The sequence below is a fragment of the Aquarana catesbeiana genome, linkage group LG12, assembly GCF_042186555.1.
Source record: "Aquarana catesbeiana isolate 2022-GZ linkage group LG12, ASM4218655v1, whole genome shotgun sequence".
Lineage (NCBI taxonomy): Eukaryota > Metazoa > Chordata > Amphibia > Anura > Ranidae > Aquarana > Aquarana catesbeiana.
In genome coordinates this window covers 59,553,161-59,576,706 of record NC_133335.1, presented here as the reverse complement: position 1 = coordinate 59,576,706, position 23,546 = coordinate 59,553,161, and the positions used below count along the sequence as shown (strand labels likewise).

At 44.2% G+C, this 23,546-nt stretch overlaps 1 protein-coding gene across 3 annotated transcripts in view; it reads left to right on the top strand.

Moving 5' to 3' along the window:
* The window catches only part of LOC141114289 (NXPE family member 1-like), a 297,268-nt gene that overhangs the window by 159,316 nt on the left and 114,406 nt on the right, over positions 1-23,546 (top strand). For 2 of the 3 annotated variants that reach the window (XM_073607890.1, XM_073607891.1), the window contains exons 2-3: positions 11,036-11,140; positions 11,229-11,950. In XM_073607890.1, coding sequence (XP_073463991.1) covers positions 11,042-11,140; positions 11,229-11,950 — 821 coding nt within the window. In that variant the 5' untranslated portion in view covers positions 11,036-11,041. Of the gene's footprint in view, positions 1-10,678; positions 11,141-11,228; positions 11,951-23,546 lie in introns of those variants that run through there. The other variant, XM_073607889.1, reaches the window with a different exon arrangement.

Below are 23,546 nucleotides of genomic sequence, written 5' to 3'. Positions count from 1 at the left end.
AAACCCTACTTAGAGTGAAAGAATCTGGGGGGTTGGGAGTACCCAACTTAAGGGATTACTACCGAGCCTCGCACATAGCAAGGATTATAGACTGGCACTGCCACCGAGTTATTAAAGACTGGGTGAAGTTAGAAATGGATCTCAACTCTATTCCACTCACATTTGCTCCTTGGATACAATGGAACTCTTACCCTGACGACTTAAAGCAACATCCTTTAACAGGAACCACTTTAAAACTGATTCATGAGTTACCTAGAGGTACAGGGATCACGTCTGCACTAGGCCCATTAACCCCGCTGAAAGACAACCCGGAGTTCATTCCGGGGATGAGTAACCCTCAGTAGACACCTTTCGGCTGGTGATTGCTATCAACAGGTCAAAATAAAAGAATTTCAGGATCTAAAAAAGGTTGATAACGTGACCGACTTACCCTTTTGGGCTTACTTACAAGTCAGAAGCTATCTTAAAGGCAATCACAAGGTAGACAAGTTCTCCAGATCTCTGACGGAATTTGAGTCGGTGTGTCACATAGGTGATCCGGTCAGTAGAACAACTTCAATTATTTATGCATGGTTACAGGATGCAAAGGGTCCAGCGGATGACGGACTCAGAAGGAGGTGGTCTGATATCTTACAGCTAAACATAACACCTAAACAATGGAAGAACGCTTGCATTTTATCACACAAGTGCTCCATCAGCACCAAAGTGCAAGAAACAGCATACAAACTGCTGACACATTGGTACTTAACACCAGTGAAATTAAACAAGTGGTATCCACAAGCATCAGACCGCTGCTGGCAATGCTTGGGGTATAGTGGCTCTTTGTTGCATATCTGCTGGCAATGCCCCTTGATTGCCTGTTATCGGGACGAAGTTCTAGACCTAATCAAATTGGTTACAGAGACGACTCTAGTCCTTGATGCAGCATGTTGTTTATTGCACATCTCAAACTGGACTTTAAAAAAATACAAGCGATCTCTTACAAGACACCTGTTGAACGCTGCCAAATCTCTCATCCCAATTCATTGGAAATCCCACCGAGTACCAACAGTAGCTGATTGGTTTCATAGGGTCGCTGAATTCTATGAAATGGAAGACACCCTTGCTCAATCTAATGAACAGGTCGAAAGTTTCCATGAGACTTGGCGTCCTTGGAATGTTTTCAAATATTCCAAGGCTTTCACTGACATTTTTAATACACAGACTGAACCAGAATAGGACTAGATCAATTGTAAGTGCAACAACAGATTCTTACTGAATCAGTATAGCTGGACAACGTGGATGGTCTCCAATTGCAATAACTCTGATTATAAATTGGTCATAAATTCTATTTCTTCTCTGATGCTTTCTTCTCTCTCTCTCTTATGCCCCGTACACACGGTCGGATTTCCCGATGGACAATGTCCGATCGGAGCGTGTTGTCGGAAATTCCGACTGTGTGTGGGCTCCATCGGACATTTTCCATCAGATTTTCCGACACACAAAGTTGGAGAGCAGGAGATAAAATTTTCCGACAACAAAATCCGATCGCGTCAACTCCGACCGTGTGTGGCCTGTTCCGACGCACAAAGTGCCACGCGTGCTCAGAAGAAATTCCGACACGGGACAGCTCGTTCTGGTAAACATAGCGTTCGCAATGGATACAGCACTTTCGTCACGCTGCAATGTTAAAAATGGTTTAATACAGCGCACTCTCTTCTTCTTTATAATGTGACAAGAATTAAGTAGTTTTGCTGCTCATATTCACACACACTTCTCACAAAGTTTTATTTGTGTTTTTTTTAGTGGGATTCCCTGAATATATTGTTATTAGTTGTCACATCTAACAGTTTTATATTTTTGTTATTTTTTTTTTTTTTTGATTTTCAGCCTTTTTTTTTGTTTTAATGTTTGGATTTTTTCCAAGGCTGATCTTTGTTCAATGTTATTTTTATTTTTACTCCAGAATATTTTTGTCTGTGTTTTGTGTGTCAAGTTACCCCAACACCATTGATATCTTTTATTATTTAATCTCAAGGAGATTGTTTGTTGTTGGTGTCCCTTGTTCATTTCACATTGTATATTTGAAATGTACCTGAATCCTCACAAACCAACTGTCATTTTTGAAGTAAAACACATAGGAGAGTATAATTCAAAACAAAAATCCTTTATTAAGGGATCAGAACCAAACAAAGAGGAAGGCAACACTGGATCAACATGAGAAATTAGCGAAGCCTGGGACCCCCACGGCAGACATCAATTCTTCAACATCAAAATTGGTGGCCTGAGGAGTCCATATCTAAGGGAGGGCAGTCTGGTCCAGAATTCGCAGAGATCCGGATAGCAGCAGATGACATCTGTGTCCCCAGGCTGTGGTACCACAAGAGGCTGCATCTTTTGGCCGACCAGACTGAACCCAGGGCAATCACTGTCTGGTCTTCCTTCCACGCTTCCTTCCGGGCTGTGGCTGTGCAGTTGGAGATGTGGCAGGAGGAGGAGTAGGACCTTGAGGAGGAGGAGGACTGGGGGGACCTGGAGGAGGACTCGGAGGACCTGGAGGAGAGGGAGGAGGAGGAGGAGGACCTGCAGGAGGAGGAGGAGGACCATCCCAAAGATGTGTGTGAGGTGTAATTTGGCCCCTCATACCTTTCTCCAGAGCCTCCGATATGAGGGCCTCACACAAGACTTTTTGGCCCTCCTCCATCCTCTGCATTTTATAGGCTATGAAGGCAGCAATGTTCTCCTGCATGGTGTGGGGTGCTCCCAGGACCTCTGTAGTCCTCCAAAAGAATGCTATAGCAGCCTCCTCTAGGGTACTCCTCCTACTACCACTTTCTGTTTTCAGGGGGGGTGGAGGGACCTTGATATCAGCCAGCCGGCTCGGCCCGGCCACCTCCTGGCTGAGACTTCCCTGTGTATGAAAAAGGGACATAGTTGTAATGTTTTGCATCATCAATCACAATCCTAAATTAGTACTCCCAACTAACATCTAGTTAACATCATTGATTGGACAAGCAGAAATATTTAGAGGAATGCTATACCTGGCTCAATCTGGGCTCCTCCACATATCGCCTGGAAGGCCCAGGTTGGGCGTCAGAAGCCTCAGCTGGGGGGGAAGGAAGCGTGGAAGGAAGACTGGAGAGGGATGGCCTGGGTTCAGTCTGGCCTGCCAGAAAGTGCAGCCTGTCGTAGTACAACATCCTGGGGACATAGATGTCATCTGCTGCTCCGGATCTCTGCGAATCCTGGACTTTCTTGTGCTCCCTCAGATATGTGCTCCTGCTTCACAATTTCACACAATTGCTCCAGTGCTGCCTTCCTCTTTGCTTGGTTCTTGAAATGGGGGTGGGTAATCTCCCACAGACAGGGCAGCTCACTTAGCATCTCTACGAATACTGACATGAAGTCATTGTCTTTCATTAAGATATCCAAGTTCACTGCAAGACACAACACAAGACAAAGCCTAATGTCAGACAAAACTCTCCTAATCTTGTTACAATATAGGCCTCAATCTAGAAGCAGTATAGGCACAAGTTTGTCTCTTACCTTCGTTCTTACGATCGTCGCGTCCAATGCTCCTTCCTCTGCTCACAGATCGTACGTAATACGCACGCGTGTTACGCTTTATACACACTGCGCATGCGTGTAACTCCGCCCGCCCCTGACGTTCTTTCTAGTGTATTCCCCGCCCCTTTTCGTTCGGCGCAGTGGGGGAAGAGCACATGCAGGTGCGTGATAATTGCAGGAACGAGGAGGAGGAAAGCCCGGATCCAGGCACGTCCCGATCCAGAAGGAGACGTTTTAAGGCCACAAATATGTCGTTTGGGGAGATGTTGGAGATGGTCGACATCATGAGGAAGTCCGACTATGACGGAAAATATGGGCCTTACCCCAACCCCAACATCCGAAAGGCCAAGATCATGGTGAAAGTGGTCAGGAGTCTTGAGAGGAATTTCGGGGTACAAAGATCGAAAGATCAGCTCAGGAAGCGGTGGTCGGACCTGAAGTTGAGAGAGCCAGAGCAGTACCGAAAGATCCGGAGAGTGCTGCAAAAAAGTAAGTAGTTGTGCTGTGTTCCTATTCTTTCTGTCTTTATTCCGTTCGTTCTGCTCCATATGCTTTTATTAATTGTAACGTTTAAAAGGGCAACTTTAATGTTCATGGGCCCATTATTCGTTTGTATCAAACATTTTTCTTTCGGCCTCTAGAACACCATTGTTTAGGCCATATGCATTTTCACACATTTTTTGGGGCCTACTTGGATGCCAAATATTTGTTTGTGTAGATGGGTTTGTTACTAGAATGAAATGCAAACTAGATTGTGTGTAAGGAGAGGACACTGAGCAGCTGTTTTCACATCTGGACACTGGAGCACTAGTGTGGGACCCCAGAACACCATTTTTATTAGGGGGGGCACACAGGTGATCCAGTGTATACTATAGGGGGGGCTACATCTGTGAAGCTTGTACCAAACAGGTAAAGTATTGCAGCTTGACAAAGGCCAATAAAAAATATACATCTTGGAACTCTGCTAAAATAGACAATTGTACCCCACTTCCAAGCAATGTTTCCTATTTCTAGTTCTGCCATCAAATATCTGTGTGCTAAGTATACCATTTTTGTTTTACATAGGGGAGAAAAGACTCGGAGGACACCCCTCATCCCAGGAGAACACAGACCCCCCACCTCCGGAAAAAGGGGAAATACCGCAAACCCAAGAAGCTGAGCAGAAGGAAGAAGAAGATGTGGTGGAGATTGGCACCACAACAGGTGGGTGTCTGCGACCACAGGCTCAGGTAAAAGAGATGGATGGTGGCAGATTTTTGAGAGCTTTTTTTTTGTTCTTTATCTCTTTTTAGGTGATCGTGATGTGAGGGAGAGAGAACGTTTCACATCTGAAAGTGCCCAGATACTGATCAGGGAGATCATGGGGTGTAATCTCGAATTGCACAACATACAGCAACAAATCAGTGATGTTATTAAAAAAAATAATAACATCATTGATGTTTTGGGGCGAATTTAAACCCCACAAATCACCTGTTTTCTTGTGGTCCAATCTTGCAAAAATTTTTTCAATGTTTAGAAAAGCCAAATTTGGAGGATGCACCCAGTGTGCCAACATGTGCTATCTGCCATCACGGGAGATCAATGGACGCGTTTTGGGGGTGCAACCCCTTCCTCAATTATAAAGTCGCGTTGAGGAAGGGCTTGCTCCCCCAAAACACGTCCCTTGATCCCCCCTGATGGCAGATAGCACATGTTGACATTTGTAAATTGGTGTGCATCTTCCAAATTTGACTTTTCCAGGGGTGATTTCCCCCCATCTGAACGCTATATCAAACCCAGTTCCTAAATACTGATGTCTGATATAGCCTTCAGGTTTTACCATATGTGAACTTTGTAAGTTCAAGTTTTTTGGCTTTCTTGTTGGTTTTACACAGGCCTGTTTTATCTGAAATGGATATTTCGATTTTTGATAATGCTACTGCAAAAATTGTTATACAACAAACATGTTGGTTTGTTTTAAAAACCTTTCGTAAATGCACATGTGATTGTGCAGGTATAAAAAAGTGGCTTACTCAAGAATGTGTGGATTATTGTGTCAACACTACAACACTTTTGGGGTGATGTAATTGCTGTTTTATGCAAAAATGGGGGTTATTTCCTAAGGGCAAATACACTTTGCACTACAAGTGCAGGTTCAGTGCAGTTGCAAGTGCACTTGTAGTGAAATGTGTTTGTGCATTTAGAAAGTACCAGCCAACACTGTTTTTTATAAGGTTACCCAATCACGACATTTTCTGCACTCAACACATTTCTGTCAGGGTCAGCTAAAACAAACACAAGCAGTAAATGTCCACAAAGAATTTCTTTTGGTTGTTTTTTATTTGAAAAAGGTTTCACAGATTGTCTGGCATATTGATAGCCCCCCTACCCGCAAAGAACTCCAGGTAGCGTAACCGGATATCACGGGCACTCAGGGAGGGCAAGCCAGGACGGCCACTTTCAAGCGCTGTCAGTGTTGATGGATTTGGGATTCCGGCCTCAGGCCCAACTGAGCCAGCATAGTTGGCTGAATGTTTTCTTAAAAAATTATGGAGAACACAGCAGGCAAGTATTATATGGTTCAGTTTATACTCCGCCATATGGATGGGTGTCAGAAATAATCGGAACCGGCTGGCCAGGATTCCAAATGTGTTCTCCACCACTCTTCGGGCTCTGGCCAGCCGGTAATTAAAAACCCTCTGTTCCGGGGTGAGGGTCCTCATCGGGAATGGCCGCATCAGGTGGTCCCCCAGCGCAAATGCTTCATCAGCAATGAACACAAATGGGAGACCTTCAACATTGTCCTCTGGAGGTGGCAAGTCCAAGCTGCCATTCTGGAGACGCCTGTAGAACTCCGTCTGGGTGATCACTCCACCATCGGACATCCGGCCATTCTTCCCCACGTCCACATACAAGAACTCGTAATTAGCCGACACCACCGCCAACATCACTATACTATTAAACCCCTTGTAATTATAATAGTACGACCCCAAGTTGGGTGGTGGGACAATGTGGACGTGTTTCCCATCAATTGCCCCTCCGCAGTTAGGAAAGTCCCACCGCTGGGCAAAGTGGGAGGCCACAGTCTGCCATTCCTGTGGCGTGGAAGGAAACTGTTGAGGAAAAAACAATAAACATTACTATTTTTTCACAGAAACATGGCAAGCAGATTAGACACAAACATTATGGGGCAACCTCCAGACAGCATTTATTAAGGGGAATTTAACAACAACAAAGTATATGGTACACCTATCATATTCCCCCTCCCCCCCTCATGGGCCATTTCTAACATTATAGGGGGGGAACTCTTCTCTTCACTTCATTGAGAGATGAATGCCTAAATAATGGGTATTACTTGGAACAGACCCTCCTTAGTTACACTATTGGCAGACCACTGGACAGGTAAGAAGTGTCATAATACAAAGATATAAATACACACTGTACACATTTGAGCACATTTGAACATTCTGCTATTACCTATCAAGATAATAATAGGATACAAGAACTTTAAACAGTACCATTGGAAAGTATACAGGCAGGCCCTTGCACTACATGCTTTGGGGAATTCATCCATAAATCTGACCAGTAAAGAGATGGGTATAGTGTGTATGGGATTGGCAAAGTCAGCAGATAGATGATTGAGGATAGAGAATTGGGATCAGCTGACTTAGCAGTTGGGAGAGGGAGGGTTACAAAAAATTTGGGGACACCACAAAAAAAAAGCCTCTGCCACTCTGCCTGAATTTAAATAAAAAATAACATTTCCAAACATTTTAGGGGGTGTTTGGGGTAAAGCACTACTATAGAGCTGATAAAATACATTGTTAAGTAACTACATGAGGTGAATATAGGGCAGGAAACACCATGCTGGAGAGGTTATTGAAGGGCAAATATGTATGAAGGACATAAAATAATAATTACATAAAAATCCAGCATGCATGAGGACAAAGGGGACATTCACAGCATATTACAATCATGGTAATTAGGGAATGAGGAAAGAAATACAATATATTATCAAACATTCAATACAATAAAATGGGATATAAAAGGATAAAAATCTTACCTTCATATATTCCTTCTGCAGGACCTGGATGATGGCAGAACAGGTCTCTGGGATAATGATCCCCAGAGCCTGGGGGGAGATGCCTGTCGAGAACTTGAGGTCCTGCAGGCTTCTCCCTGTGGCCAAATACCGCAAGGTAGCGACCAACCTCTGCTCCGCAGTGATGGCTTGCCTCATGCAAGTATCCTGCCTGCTAATATAGGGGGTCAGCGAAGCCAACAAACGGTGAAACACGGGGTCCGTCATCCTGAGAAAGTTCCTGAAATCATCAGGATTATTCTCACGGATCTCACGGAGCAAAGGCATATGACAGAACTGGTCACGCTGAAGCAACCAATTCTTGGTCCATGAACTCCTCCCCACCCTGTTCATGGACTGGACTTGTGTCAAGGTCAGGACCCCAACACCAAGCCCCCGCACAGCACGAACTCTACGAGGAGTACGCATACGAAACATGGCTAGAAAATGGTCGGCTGCTCAGAACGAAGTAACAGAACGCACTGAAGAACAGCAAGGCCTGTGAAGAGCGACCTGAAAAACAGCAACGAGTAGGAAAGATCATACAGAAAACTCTGATACGAACTGACTGCACGCACTGAAGAGCAGATACAAACCCACAAGCACAAACTGAACGGCAGAAAACGATCTGAAAGCCACGAGTCTGAAAAAGCGCGAATCGTCTCTCACCAAACTTTTACTAACACGAGATTAGCAAAAGGAGCCCAAAGGGTGCCGCGCTTGGTTCTGAACCGGCCTTTTCTAGTCTCGTCATACGTGGTGTACGTCACCGCGTTGTTGGCGATTGGAAATTCCGACAACTTTGTGCGACCGTGTGTAGGCAAAACAAGTTTGAGCCAACATCCGTCGGAAAAAATCCTAGGATTTTGTTGTCGGAATGTCCGAACAAAGTCCGACCGTGTGTACGGGGCATAACAGTGTGTGGCGGGCATTTTTTTGTTACTATCGCTTCTCAATCATCTTCTCTTCTGGAGTCACAACATAGATAATTCTATCAGTACCAACCACACTGTATACATTTTTATAACTTTATTTTTTATTTTTTTTGGAAGTAGGGAAATAATAAATAGGGTGGGTACATTGAGCGTTTATCGATAACATTTGCCATCAAATGCTGCCACTCATGCCCATCAAATGCAGCCACTTGTGCCCAACATGTGCAGCCACTTGTGTCCCATCAAATGCTGCCACTTGTGCCCATCAAATGCCACCACTTGTGCCCATCATATGCAGCCACTTGTGCCCCATCAAATGTGGCCACTTGTGCCCCATCAAATGCCGCCACTTGTGCCCCATCAAATGCCGCCACTTGTGCTCATCATATGCAGCCACTTGTGCCCCATCAAATGCCGCCACTTGTGCCCCATCAAATGCCGCCACTTGTGCTCATCATATGCAGCCACTTGTGCCCCATCAAATGCAGCCACTTGTGCCCCAGCAAATGCCGCCACTTGTGCCCATCAAATGGAAATTGTGCCCATCATATGCAGCCAGTTGTGCCTCATCAAATGAAGCCACTTGTGCCCATCAAATGCCACCAGTTGTGCCCATCAAATGCTGTCATTTGTGCTCATCATATGCAGCCACTTGTGCCCCATCAAATGCCACCACTTGTGCCCATTAAATGCCACCAATTGTGCCCATCATATGCAGCCACTTGTGCCCATCATACGCAGCCACTTGTGACCCATCAAATGCATCCACTTGTGCCCCATAAAATGCAGCCACTCATGCCCCATAAAATGCAGCCACTCATGCCTATCAAATGCCACCAGTTTTGTCCATCATATGCAGCCACTTGTGCCCCATCAAATGCAGCCACTTTTGCCCATCAAATGCAGCCACGTGTGCCCCATCAAAGGCAGCCACTTGTGCCCCATCAAATGCAGCCACTCATGCCCATCAAATGCCGCCAGTTGCGCCCATCATATGCAGCCACTTGTGCTCCATCATATGCAGCGACTTGTGCCCCATCAAATGCAGCCACTTGTGCCCATCATATGCAGCCACTCGTGCCCATAAAATGTCGCCAGCTGTGCCCATCAAATGCAGCCACTTGTGCCCCATCAAATGCAGCCACTCATGTCCATCAAATGCCACCAGTTTTGCCCATCATATGCTGCCACTGTGACCCCCGCCCGTTTTTTTTTTTTTTTTTAAACAAGGGTTTACAACCCCTTTAACACTGCAAAGCAGGGAATAAATTCCACCTCCCACAGTACACTAAAACACTGACTAGGAACACAGTTAACCCTTTGATCACCCCTGATGTTAGACCCCTTCCCAGTCAGTGTCATTAGTACAGTGACAGTGCATATTTTTAGCACTGATCAATGTATTAGTGTCACTGGTCCCCAAAAAGTGTCAACAGTGTCAGTTAGTGTCCGACTGTCTGCCGCAATATCACAGCCCTGCTATAAGTCGCTAATCACTGCCATTACTAGTAAAAAAAAAAAGCATAAAAATTCTCAAAGTTTGTAGATGCTATAACTTTTGTGCAAACTAATCAATATACACTTATTGGGATTTTTTTTACCAAAAATATGTAGCAATATACATATTGGTCTACATTTATGAAGAAATTTTATTTTTTTCAATTTTTTTATTGGATATGTTTTATAGCAGAAAGTAAACATTTTTTCAAAATTATCTGTCTTTTTTTGTTTATAGCGCAAAAAATAAAAAACGCAGGATGTGATCAAATACCACCAAAAGATAGCTCTATTTGTGGGAAAAAAAAGTACATAAATTGTATTTGGGTACAGTGTCGCATTACCCTGCAATTGTCAGTTAAAGTAACACAGTGCCGTATCGAACAAAATGGTGGTTAAAATGGAGATAAAGTTGTAAAAGATTACGTACTGTTCCAACCACATAAAACAATAAAAAGCAGATGGTGCACCATCTGCTTTTTATTGTTTTATAGGGATTTGATTTTTAACCCTGGTGTTCAGCTGCTGTGTTTTCATTTACATATTTGCGCTGATTTGTTTTCTTTTCTGTTCCAACCACATGGTCTGCCAGCTAAAGAGTAAGATTAGTGGCACAACTTTGAGGAAATTGGGCCAGATCTGGGAATGTCTTGGTTGAATCAAGATGGGTCCTATAAGTTCCAAAGGTTATAAGATGGTGGAATGTGTGCGTTTTGTGGTGTGGACCCTCACTATCCTCAGTGTTTTCAACGATGATCCTCAACCTAATCATTCCACTTTCATCATGAATTAACCTCACAATGTAAACAAAAATACATGATATGCCTTTCTAGACAAAATTATAAAAAACAATAGAGCACAATGGGACGTTAACCACCACAACTCAATGAGCATAGAAAGCTGCTTTGGGTTGACCATTATTTTTAAGACCTCCCTTTAATTAGGCTATAGATCATGGATCACATTTATGATTGATTTCACCTTCCTTCTGTTTCAGGAGACCATGAGAATGTTCAAATCATTCAGAAAAGTTCATAGGATCATTATATATTGTACAGTTATCGTGGTGTTTTGCTACATCATTTATCTACGCTTCAGTCAGGTAGGTTCCTTGTTGTAGACCTCACACTTTAAATTGTGTCTGTAGATACAACTGAGTAACAGTAGAAATGTTGACAATTTCCCATCAGCTTTCCAACTTTCACTTTTTCAAAGTAAAAGTCCATCTGTTATCTGCCTGTGGAAACACTGAGAACATTGCCACAACAATGGAAAACAAACCCATTGACCAACGAATAACTGAGATAATGACTATGATAAACTGTACAATCTCCCAAAAGCATACCATGTATTTTAATGAAACCACCAGCGCACTGGATAGCACAGCAAAAATAATGAACTATAAACCTAATTATTGTGTTGGAGACACCTTGAATGTTCAAGTTGAGATGTTCAATTACTTGGGGAGAAGAAAAACGTATGGAGGAGACTTCTTAAAAGCCCGGATCTTTTCACCAAATCTTGAAGCTGGGGCTTCTGGAAGAATCGAGGACTGTAATAATGGAACTTACAATATTTATTTTACACTATTTTGGGAAGGAAAAATACAAATATCTATTCTCCTAATGCATCCCAGTGAAGGGGTAGCTCTGTTGTGGAAAGGGAGAAATATGGGATACAATTATATCAAATACACAGGAAAATTCCTTAATAAAAGTCAGGAAGTGCATACAGAATGTGGATTGTCCTTGAATTCCCAAGAAGAAAAATGTGAATATACAGACAGGAAAAATAGAGAAGTTTTCTACTGTATCAAGCTACCAGCAGTACCTTGTGAGGCTTTCATATCATTAAAAAGTGGGAACACACCTTATACATATCTCACCAATGTGAACAAGACTCTTTTTTTCACGTAAGTACTTCCTAAGATTACTTTTTATTACTGGGATAGTTTGCATTTTAGTTAATGAAGTCCCAAGTCTGTTTATACAAGATGTTCCTAAATATTAAGATAGATCTATGTTTTGAAAGGAGAATCATTTATTGAAAGTAGAATTTCGACTTAGGCTGGTTTATGTAAACCTATTACAAAGCTGGGCACTGGGCAATTCAAACTGACTTTAAAGTGAACCTGTGACAAGGCTATTGACATTCAAATATTTTACATAGTCCCACCATTAGTCAATGAGCTTTAACCACTTAGCGACCACCCCACGTACATTTACTGTGGCAGGGCAGCCGCTCTGTGCCAGATCACATACCTAGTACGTGATTTGACACTTTCAGGTCTGAGACACGCGCGCACCGCCAGCGACCTGCTCCCACTGTGATTGGACACAGCAGGAACTAATCAGAACTTGATGTCCGCCGGGACCTGCCAATCATTCGGAACACAAGAAGAATGGCAGTCTGCCTATGTAAACAAAGCAGATTGTCATTCTGTCAGTAGGGAAGGCTTTGATCCTGTGGTTCTGCGAAGCAGGAACACGGATCTTTGCCTTCCCCTAGTCAAAGCACCTCCCCCCATAGTGAGTAAGCACAACCTAGGCATATATTTGACCCTTTGATCGCCTCTGATGTTAACCCCTTCCCTGCCAGTGTCATTAGTACAGATTTTTTTTAGGACTGATCACTGTATTAGTGTCACTGGTCCCCAAGAAGTGTCAGAAGTGTCAGATGTTCGATTTGCCTGCAGCAGTCCTGTATATTGTCACCGCCAATACTAGTAAAAAAAAATTAAAATAAATAAAATGTCCCATAGTTTGTAGACGGTATAACCTTTGCGCAAAAAAAATGTAGCAGAATACATATTGGCCTAATTTGATGAAGAAATTAGATTTTTTAAATTTTTTATGTTTATGTTTTATAGCAGAAAGTAAAAAAATATAGATTTTTTTCAAAATAGTCGGTCTATTTTTGTTTTTAGCACAAAAAATAAAAACTGCAGAGGCGATCAAATACCATCAAAAGAAAGCTCTATTTGTGGGGAAAAAAGAACAAAAATGTTATTTGGGTACAGCGTCGTACGACCGCACAATTGTCAGTTCAAATAACACAGTGCCGTATTGCAAAAAATGGCCTGGTCATGAAGGGGGTAAAACCTTCCGGAGGTCAAGTGGTTAAACAAATCACGGCCCAATGTAGCTGCAGGCGCACTGGAACAACTCATCCTCTAAGTTTACAGCAGCATTAATGACATCTTTTAAGGAATTATTTCTCACCAGCTCAGCTCCCACCTAATCCCCTTATTAGAACACCTGTTTGCACTTACTGTACATGTTAGAAAGCTGTTGACGCCCTGCCAAGAAAGGGGTGCTGTTGAGCTGAGATACGAGAAGAAAAACTTCAACTTCAGCACTTCTGTTGTAAATATTAAGGATTAATTGCTCCACATAGGCTGCAGCTACAGAGGTCAGTAAGGGCTGACCCTGAAGGTCATTTATGTTTTGATGAAAATATTAAAAAAGTGAATGACCATAACCATGCCAAAGGTACACTTTAAAAATTGCATCTTAAAATGATTACCAAATCAAGGTATCTGATGCTATATGCAGTGTTAAAGTGATGCTAATGGTTTAAAGAAGAAAATTCTATTCACGTATTTGTAACTCAGAAAGTACCTTCCATTTTTTTTTACTATGATCTGACTTCCTGTTGGAGGTTGGCTACATTCATTCCTTATGGTTCCATAGCATGTAGGACACCTTAAAGCCCAATCAAAGTATCTGCATTTCTAATGAAGTTAGTGCATCTAATACTGTAATACATCATCTTTATGTGGTTTTTTTTACATATTAAGTGCTGTAGCAAAGGTAAAATACACTGTGCTTTCAGCGTACTGTATGAGAAGGGCTATTGACTGAAGTAGTGTGCTTCAAGTAGAATCAAGTAGAGGTTGTCAAACCTCTGGAGAACCAGGTCGCTGCACTGTGTGTGAGAGATGTGGCCTAAAGGTAATGTTGCGTAAAGGATAAGTTCACTTTTTGGAAAATCATAAAAACGCACAAGACTGATGCGCCGTTTTGTCTTTTTTGCAAATAGTGTTTTTGGATCACCCTGGACTGAGGAAGGCTGTCTGGACTTGAGACACCTGCAGTTGAGAACATCTACCAGCAATATTGGCACCATACTTGAGCGCAGAAGACAGTCTGTTGTTTTTCTTCATATCAAAGGATCTGCTTGAACCGGCTTCTGAAGAAGATCTTTTGAGTGTATATCTTTAATTAATTTGACAAGCTTTGAAAAAAGTGGAATCTTTGAAATGCACCCCAACCCAACCTGTTGGCTTTAAATGAATATGACTTTAAAAAAAAACAGCTATTGTACTTTGAATAATGTGTTTGGTGCTTTCTTCCTTGCACACTGGTTTCTACGCAATATACGTACTGACCTGTGACCTTTACTTCCTGTACAGCAACTTAAAATGAATTCTTCTCCCATACAAGTCTCAGGAATGATTAATACAAACAATCTATATGAGTGCCTCAGGTTCCTTTTGCACATTTTTTTTTTTGTATCTGCGTTCTGGGTGTATTTACCCTATCTATTTGATGTAGTTACAATTTTCATTGGGACAACATATGAAATCCAAAATGTTAGGGTCGTCAAAGAAAGAGGAGGTGAAGGGAAATCTTCCAATAGGCATACTTGTTCAAGTGATATCTATCTAAGGCTCGAGTCACACCTATGCATGTTGCTTTTGAGCGTTTTTGGAGGTTTTTTTTTCATGCTTGCCGCGTTTTTGAGCCGCGTTTTTGCCGCGTTTTAGTGGCGTTTTTGCCGCGTTTTTGCCGCGATTTGCGTTTTGCGTTTTTTTTTTTTTCATTTTTTTTTACAGTCTTACAAAAAAATTACAAAAAAAAAAAAAAATAAAAAAAAAAAAAAAAAAACGGCAAAAACGCACCAAAAACGCACCAAAAACGCATCAAAAACGCTGCAAAAAAGGTGCACTTGCGTTTTTGATGCTTGTCCATTGAAAACCATTACATGCAAAACGCTGCATTTTGCATGAGAAAAAGTCCCCGACCCTTTCCAAAAACGCGGAGATACAAAAAAGCATTGATGTGAACATGTTCCATAGGAACCCATGTTAAAAAATTCCCGTGCATTTCTGCAAAATGCAAAATGCATCAAAAAACGCGCTAGTGTGAATGGGGCCTTAGAGGGAATTTGCCCTTGCTTTGGACGAATTTCCTCTTACTTCCTGTTTTGTCTCTTATGCCCCATATAAACGATCAGAAATTCAGTCAGAAAAAACGTGGATGGTTTTTCCGACGGAATTCTGCTCAAGCTTGCCTTGCATATACGCGGTCACACAAAGTTCTCTGAACTTTCGACCGCCATGACGTACAACACTATGATGAGCCGAGAAAATGAAGTTCAATGCTTCTGAGCATGCGTCGAATTGTTTCCGAGCATGCGTGATTTTTTGCGCGTCCGAATTGCATACAGACAAATGCATTTTCGGATAGGAACTTTTTCCGACCAAAAAATAGAGAACCTGCTCTCAATATTTTGCTGGCTGGAATTCTGCCAGTAAAATCCGATGGAGCATACACACGGTCAGAATTTCTGACCAAAAGCTCACATCCGACTTTTGCTGGCGGAATTTCTGATCGTGTGTACGTATGTACGGGGTATAAGAGAGTAATTGAAAGGAAATCTCCTTGAAGGTACATAGACTTAAAAAAAAAAAAGGTGTAAAAAAAACAAAAAAAAAAAATGGTTTGGCTTTACATGCACTTTCATCTTCTGATGCACACTCAAACCAGTCCTGGGTAAAGTCCTTAAAAAACTGTTGTTCTCTTTTGGAGGCACTCAGGGCCAATCTTGGCTGGGGTGCACGGGGTGCACCACACCCCAGCGCTGTAATTTGTTTGCAGAAGAGGGGCGCTGAAGCTGACTGCACACTGGTTGCTCACTTCACTTGCTAGAATCGCCGGGCAAGCGAGTCTAGCTAGCAACCAGTGACATCAGTCAGGGACGCCGCAGCCGCCCCAACATTCAGAGCGCGCCGCGGCCGACCCAGCATTCTTTGCATGCTGCCTTCGCGGCTAGTAAACAAGCTCCGTCCACCTCTGCCATCTTCAGACAGCGTGGCTAAGAGGGAGCGGAGCCGGAGTGGACTCGTGCCTGTTCTGAAGAGAAGACAGTACTCCTCCTGGAGAGAGCAGAGCTGCTCAGCTGTGGCTGCCTGCCTTGCTATGAGTCACAGTGAGTGACTCCCTGTCCCTGCACTGCACCAGCACCCAGGCCAATCAAGGAACTTGGTTGGAAGTAAGTCTGTGCCACCCATCAAACACAGCCACTGTTGTGCCCATCAAAAGCTGCCACTCTGCCCATCAAAAGCTGACACTGTGCTATCAAATGCAGCCACTGTGCCCATCAAAAGCTGACACTGTGCCCATCAGACAGAGCCACTGTAGTGCCCATCAAAAGCTGCCACTCTGCCCAACAAAAGCTGCCACTGTGCCCAAACACAGCCACTGTGCCCATCAAAAGCTGACACTGTGCTCATCAAATACAGCCACTGTGCCATAAAACGCAGTCACTGTGCCATAAAATGCAGCCACTGTGCCATAAAACGCACCCAATGTGCCATCAAACGCAGCCAATGTGCCACAAAACGCAGCCACTGTGCCATCAAATGCAGCCACTGTGCCCATCAAACGCAGCGACTGTGCCATCAAATGCAGCCACTGTGCCATCAATTGCAGCCACTGTGCCATAAAGCGCAGTGAATGTGCCATAAAACGCAGCCACTGTGCCATAAAATACAGCCACTGTGCCATAAAATGCAGCCAATGTGCCATCAAACGCAGCCAGTGTGCCATCAAATGTAGCCACTGTGCCATCAAACGCAGCCACTGTGCCCATAAAACGCAGCCACTGTGCCATCACATGCAGCCAATGTGCCATAAAACGCAGCCACTGTGCCATAAAATGCAGCCACTGTGCCATAAAACGCAGCCAATGTGCCATCAAATGCAGCCACTGTGCCATCAAATGCAGCCACTGTGCCCATCAAACGCAGCCACTGTGCCATCAAACGCAGCCAATGTGCCATAAAACGCAGCCACTGTGCCATCAAACGCAGCCAATGTGCCCATCAAACGCAGCCACTGTGCCATCAAATGCAGCCACTGTGCCCATCAAAAGCTGACACTGTGCCCATCAAACACAGCCACTGTGCCCATCAGACACAGCCACTGTTGTGCCCATCAAAAGCTGCCACTCTGCCCATTAAAAGCTGCCACTGTGCCCAAACACAGCCACTGTGCCCATCAAAAGCTGACACTGTGCCCATCAAACACAGCCACTGTGCCATAAAACGCAGCCACTGTGCCATAAAACACAGCCACTGTGCCCATCAAATGACCATTGTGCCCATCATAACCTGACACTGCCCATCAAACACAGCCACTATGCCCATCAGACACAGCCACTGTGCCCATCAAACAGCCACTGTGCCATCAAATGCAGCCACTGTGCCCGTCAAACGCAGCCATTGTGCCATCAAACGCAGCCACTGTGCCATCAAACGCAGCCACTGTGCCCATCAAAAGCTGACACTGTGCCCATCAAACACAGCTACTGTGCCCATCAGACACAGCCACTGTTGTGCCCATCAAAAGCTGCCACTCTGCCCATCAAAAGCTGCCACTCTGCCCAAACACAGCCACTCACAACTGAAAGGTAATGTACCAAAACATTTTGGGAGACTGCAGATGTGTTTTTGCAATATTTTGCTGGGTTTGGATGTTTTTATTAAGAAAAAGCTTGCCACTCTACCCCATAACCCAGACATATGAATAATATGGGAGATTATTGTCACATGTAGCACACAGCCAGATATTCCTGAAGCTCCTTAAGGCTCGATTCACACCTATGCATGTTGCTTTTGGGCGTTTTTGGAGGTTTTTTTTTCATGCTTGCCATGTTTTTGAGCAGCGTTTTTGCCGCGTTTTTGCTGCAATTTGCGTTTTGCGTTTTTTTTTTTTACAGTTTTTTTTACAGTCTAAAAAAAAAGATAAAAAAAAATAAAAAAAAAAAAACGGCAAAAACGCATGAAAAACACTGCAAAAACGCTGCAAAAACGCTGCAAAAACGGTGCACATGCGTTTTTGATGCTTGTCCATTGAATTGTATTACATGCAAAACGCTGCATTTTGCATGAAAAAAAGTCCCTGACCCTTTCCAAAAATGCAGAGATACAAAAAGGCATTGATGTGAACATGTTCCATAGGAACCCATGTTAAAAAATTCCCGTGCATTTCTGTAAAATGCAAAATGCATCAAAAAACGCGCTAGTGTGAATGGAGCCTTAATGTTGCTGTAGGCCTCTTGGCAGCCTCCCTGACCAGTTTTCTTCTCGTCTTCTCATCAATTTTGGAGTGACGTCCAGTTCTTGGTAATGTCACTGTTGTGCCATATTTTATCCACTTGATGATGACTGTTTCACTGTGTTCCATGGTATATCTAATGTCTTGGAAATTCTTTTGTACCCTTCTCCTGACTGATAACTTTTAACAACGAGATCCCTCTGATGATTTGGAAGCCCTCTGTGGACCATGGATTTTTCTGTAGGATCCGACTAAGAAAATGTCAGGAAAGAACAGCTGAACTTTATTGGGGTTAATCAGAGCACTCTGAGGCTAGGTTCACATCTATGCTGCAGCGCTTGATGCATTTTTCAGGCACATTTTGCATGCACTTTTAAACCCTTGTTTTTGCATGCAGTTTTCATGCATTTTGCGGGTTTTTTCTCTTTAAGCACACTGTATATGGCTGGTTGCTAAGGAAGATGGGAAGCCAGCCGCTTTCACTTTATTTAATTGATATTTGCACTATTTTGTGATTGTATGCATTATGCAAAGCTGTTATTTGCACTTTAGTGATTGTAGTTATTGAAAATGTAAAAAGTACAGAATCAATCTATCTTGCATATTCTGCATATATAAAAACCCCAGTGGTGATCAAATACCACCAAAAGAAAGCTCTATTTGTGGAAAGAAATAATAAGAATTTAGTTTGAGTACAGTGTTGTATGACCGCACAATTGTCATTCAAAGTGTGACAGCACTGAAAGCTGAAAATTGTTCTGGGCAGGAAGGGAGCAAAGTGCCTGGTATTGACGTGGTTAAGCATTTCTATCAAATGTTCAGGTTGACATGCCCTTGCATATGACAGGTTTAATTTATAGACCACATTCTACATTGAAATTTATTCAGAAGTCATCTTAATGAGACACAATGTACAGGGATAGGGACAATTGTAGACACGCACCCACACTCACTGTCTCCTTCCATGGGCTTAGATATATTATCCTTCCATGTAAGGATGAGCTTGAGATCAGGTTGTAGAGCTATGCTTGCCATACACTAGTAGATTTTCATCTGAAATTTTTGTTTTAAAGACGTTCTTTCAATTTTCTAATCATTAGTGGGGTCAAATTGGCATTTCCTTTTGGAACACAGGGATGAGAAGATTAAAAGTAGTAGGATGAAAATATTTTCTCGAACAAGCACATTTCTAGCATGTTATTGTGGCTGTCATTGAGTAAAGTCTATTTTTTCCACATTTGAGTTTTAAAAGAAAATTAAATTTTGAAATACTTTTGAATTACATTTTTTAAGCCGTCAAATGCACTAATTTTTGTATGAAGGAAGTAAAGGTCACAAGTCAGTACGTATATTGAGTAGAAATCAGTGTGCAAGGAAGAAAGCGCCAAACACATTATTCAAAGTACAACAGCTGTTTTTTTTTAAGTCGTATTCATTTAAAGCCAATAGGTTGGGTTGGGGTTTCAAAGATTCCACTTATCAGGGCTTGTCAAATGCTGATTTGATTAAAGATAAAATCTAAGAATTTTCTTCAGAAGGCGGTTCAGGCAGATCCTTTGATATGAAGAAAAACAACAGGCTGTCTTCTGTATGGTGCCAATATTGCGGGTAGGTGTTCTCCATCTCAGGTATCTCAAGTCTGGACAGCCTTCCTCAGGCAAGGGTGATCCAAAAATTACTATATGCAAAAAGACAAAAGAGGTCGCATTAGTCTTGCGCGTTAATCAAAACACCATTTATTTAGAAGAATAAAATAGGTAATTATACTCACAACGGACATTAAATTAAGGCTCATCACAAATATTCACAACAAAGACCACCAGAATGGTCCGCAGATGCAAAAGAAGAGGGGCACCCTCAAAACCCATTGGGGTCTGCAGGCCTTTGTGGCATCTCCACAGTGCATCTGAAGGCATACACAGTGGTTCTTTTGGTTTTCGCTGTGGATATTTCTGATGAGCCTTAATTTAATGTAATTACCTATTTTTGTCTTCTAAATAAATTGTGTTTTGGTTAACGCACAAGGCTGGTGTGCTTCTTTTTTGTCTTTTTGCAAAAACAATGCCTTGAAAAAGTATTCATACCTCTTGAAATTTTCCACATTTTGTCATGTTACAACCAAAAACATAAATGAATTTTATTGGGATTTTATGTGATAGACCAACACAAAGTGGCACATAATTGTGAAGTTCAAGGAAAATGATAAATGGTTTTCAACATTTTTTACAAATAAATATCTGAAAAGTGTGGCGTGCATTTGTGTTCAGCCCCTTTACTCTGATACCGCTAACTAAAATTTAGTGGAATCAATTGCCTTCAGAAGACACCTAATTAGTAAATAGAATCTACCTGTGTGTAATTTAGTCTCAGTATAAATACAGCTGTTCTGTGAAGCCCTCAGAGGTTTGTTAGAGAACCTTAGTGAACAAACAGCATCATGAAGGCCAAGGAAAACACCAGACAGGTCAGGGATAAAGTTGTGGAGAAGTTTAAAGCAGGGTTAGGTTATGAAAAAAAAAACAGGCTTTGAAAATCTCACGGAGCACTGTTCAATCCATAGAAATATAGAAAGTGTATTGCACAACTGAAAACCTACCAAGACATGGCCGTCCACCTAAACTGACAGGCCGGGCAAGGAGAGCATTAATCAGAGAAGCAGCCAAGGGGGCCATGGTAACTGTGGAGGAGCTGCAGAGATCCACAGCTCAGGTGGGAGAATCTGTCCACACGACAACTATTAGTCGTGCACTCCACATATCTGGACTTTATGGAAGAGTGACAAGAAGAAAGCCATTGTTGAAGGAAAGCCATAAGAAGTCCCATTTGCAGTTTGCGGCAAGCCATGTGGAAGACGCAACAAACATGTGGAAGAAGGTGCAGTGGTCAGATGAGACCAAAATGGAACCTTTTGGCCTAAAAGAAAAACACTATGTGTGGCAGAAAACTAACACTGCACATCACCCTGAACACACCATCCCTACCATGAAACATGGTGGTGGCAGAATCATGTTGTGGGGATGCTTTTCTTCAGCAGGGACAGGGAAGCTGGTCAGAGTTGATGGATGAAGCCAAATACAAAGCAATCTTAGAAGGAAACCTGTTACAGTCTTCAAAAGACTTGAGACTGGGGAGGAGGTTCGCCTTCCAGCAGGACAATGGCCCTAAACATGTAGCCAGAGCTACAATGGAATGGCTTAGTTCAAAGCATATTCATGTGTTATGCCGCGTACACACGGTCGGACTTTCCGGCATACTTGGTCCGGCGGACCAGAGTGTGCCGGACAATCCGCCCGTGTGTAGGCGCCGGCGGACTTTTCCGGCGGACTTTTTCCCAAAAGCCCGCCAGACCTAGATTTGAAAAAAGTTTTAAATCTTTCCGCCGGACTCAGTTTCGGGCGGAAAGTCCGCTCGTGTGTGTGCTGGTCCGACGGAAAGCCCGCTCGTGTGTATGCTGGTCCGACGGACCAGATACGACACGAGGGCAGGGTATTGCATCTCGCGCTCGCTGCAATAGGAAAAACAAATTTTCCTATTGCGGCGAGCGCGGGTCATACCAGGCCCTTAGGTCTGGTATGGATTATAAAGGGAACCCCCTACGCTGAAAAAACGGCGTGGGGTCCCCCCTAAAATCCATACCAGACCCCGATCCGAGCACGCAGCCTGGCCGGTCAGGAAAGGGGGTGGGGACGAGCGAGCGCCCCCCCCTCCTGAACCGTACCAGGCCGCATGCCCTCAACATGGGGGGTGGGTGCTTTGGGGGAGGGGGGCGCCCTGCGGGGCCCCCCACCCCAAAGCACCTTGTCCCCATGTTGATGAGGACAAGGGCCTCTTCCCGACAACCCTGGCCGTTGGTTGTCGGGGTCTGCGGGCGGGGGCTTATCGGAATCTGGGAGCCCCCTTTAATAAGGGGGCCCCCAGATCCCGGCCCCCCACCCTATGTGAATGAGTATGGGGTACATGGTACCCCTACCCATTCACCTAGGGAAAAAGTGTAATAAAACACACTACACAGGTTTTTAAAATATTTTATTAAACAGCTCCGGGGGGGGGAGATCTTCCTCCGGCTTCGGGGGTCTTCTTCCGGCTTCGGGGGTCCCTGCGCTTCATCTTCTCCCGGCGTCCGGTTGGTTCTTCTCCCGGTGTTCCAGTTCTTCGGCCGGCTCCTCTGCTGTCTTCAGGTAGCTCTCTTGCCAGCAGAGGTCCGGACTCCTGGGCTTCTGGGCTTCTTCTCTTCTCCAGATGTTGACACGACGCTCTCTCCGGCTGGACTGCTCTCCGAGGGCTGCGTTGTGACTTATATAGGCGGAGACCCCGCCCCCTTTTGATGTCACAGTCCCTGGGCATGCTGGGACTGTGACGTTTTAGGGGGCGTGGTCAACATCACCCAGTGACCACGCCCCCTAAAACGTCACAGTCCCAGCATGCCCAGGGACTGTGACATCAAAAGGGGGCGGGGTCTCCGCCTATATAAGTCACAACGCAGCCCTCGGAGAGCAGTCCAGCCGGAGAGAGCGTCGTGTCAACATCTGGAGAAGAGAAGAGAAGAAGCCCAGAAGCCCAGGAGTCCGGACCTCTGCTGGCAAGAGAGCTACCTGAAGACAGCAGAGGAGCCGGCCGAAGAACTGGAACACCGGGAGAAGAACCAACCGGACGCCGGGAGAAGATGAAGCGCAGGGACCCCCGAAGCCGGAAGAAGACCCCCGAAGCCGGAGGAAGATCTCCCCCCCCCGAGCTGTTTAATAAAATATTTTAAAAACCTGTGTAGTGTGTTTTATTACACTTTTTCCCTAGGTGAATGGGTAGGGGTACCATGTACCCCATACTCATTCACATAGGGTGGGGGGCCGGGATCTGGGGGCCCCCTTATTAAAGGGGGCTCCCAGATTCCGATAAGCCCCCGCCCGCAGACCCCGACAACCAACGGCCAGGGTTGTCGGGAAGAGGCCCTTGTCCTCATCAACATGGGGACAAGGTGCTTTGGGGTGGGGGGCCCCGCAGGGCGCCCCCCTCCCCCAAAGCACCCACCCCCCATGTTGAGGGCATTCGGCCTGGTACGGTTCAGGAGGGGGGGGCGCTCGCTCGTCCCCACCCCCTTTCCTGACCGGCCAGGCTGCGTGCTCGGATCGGGGTCTGGTATGGATTTTAGGGGGGACCCCACGCCATTTT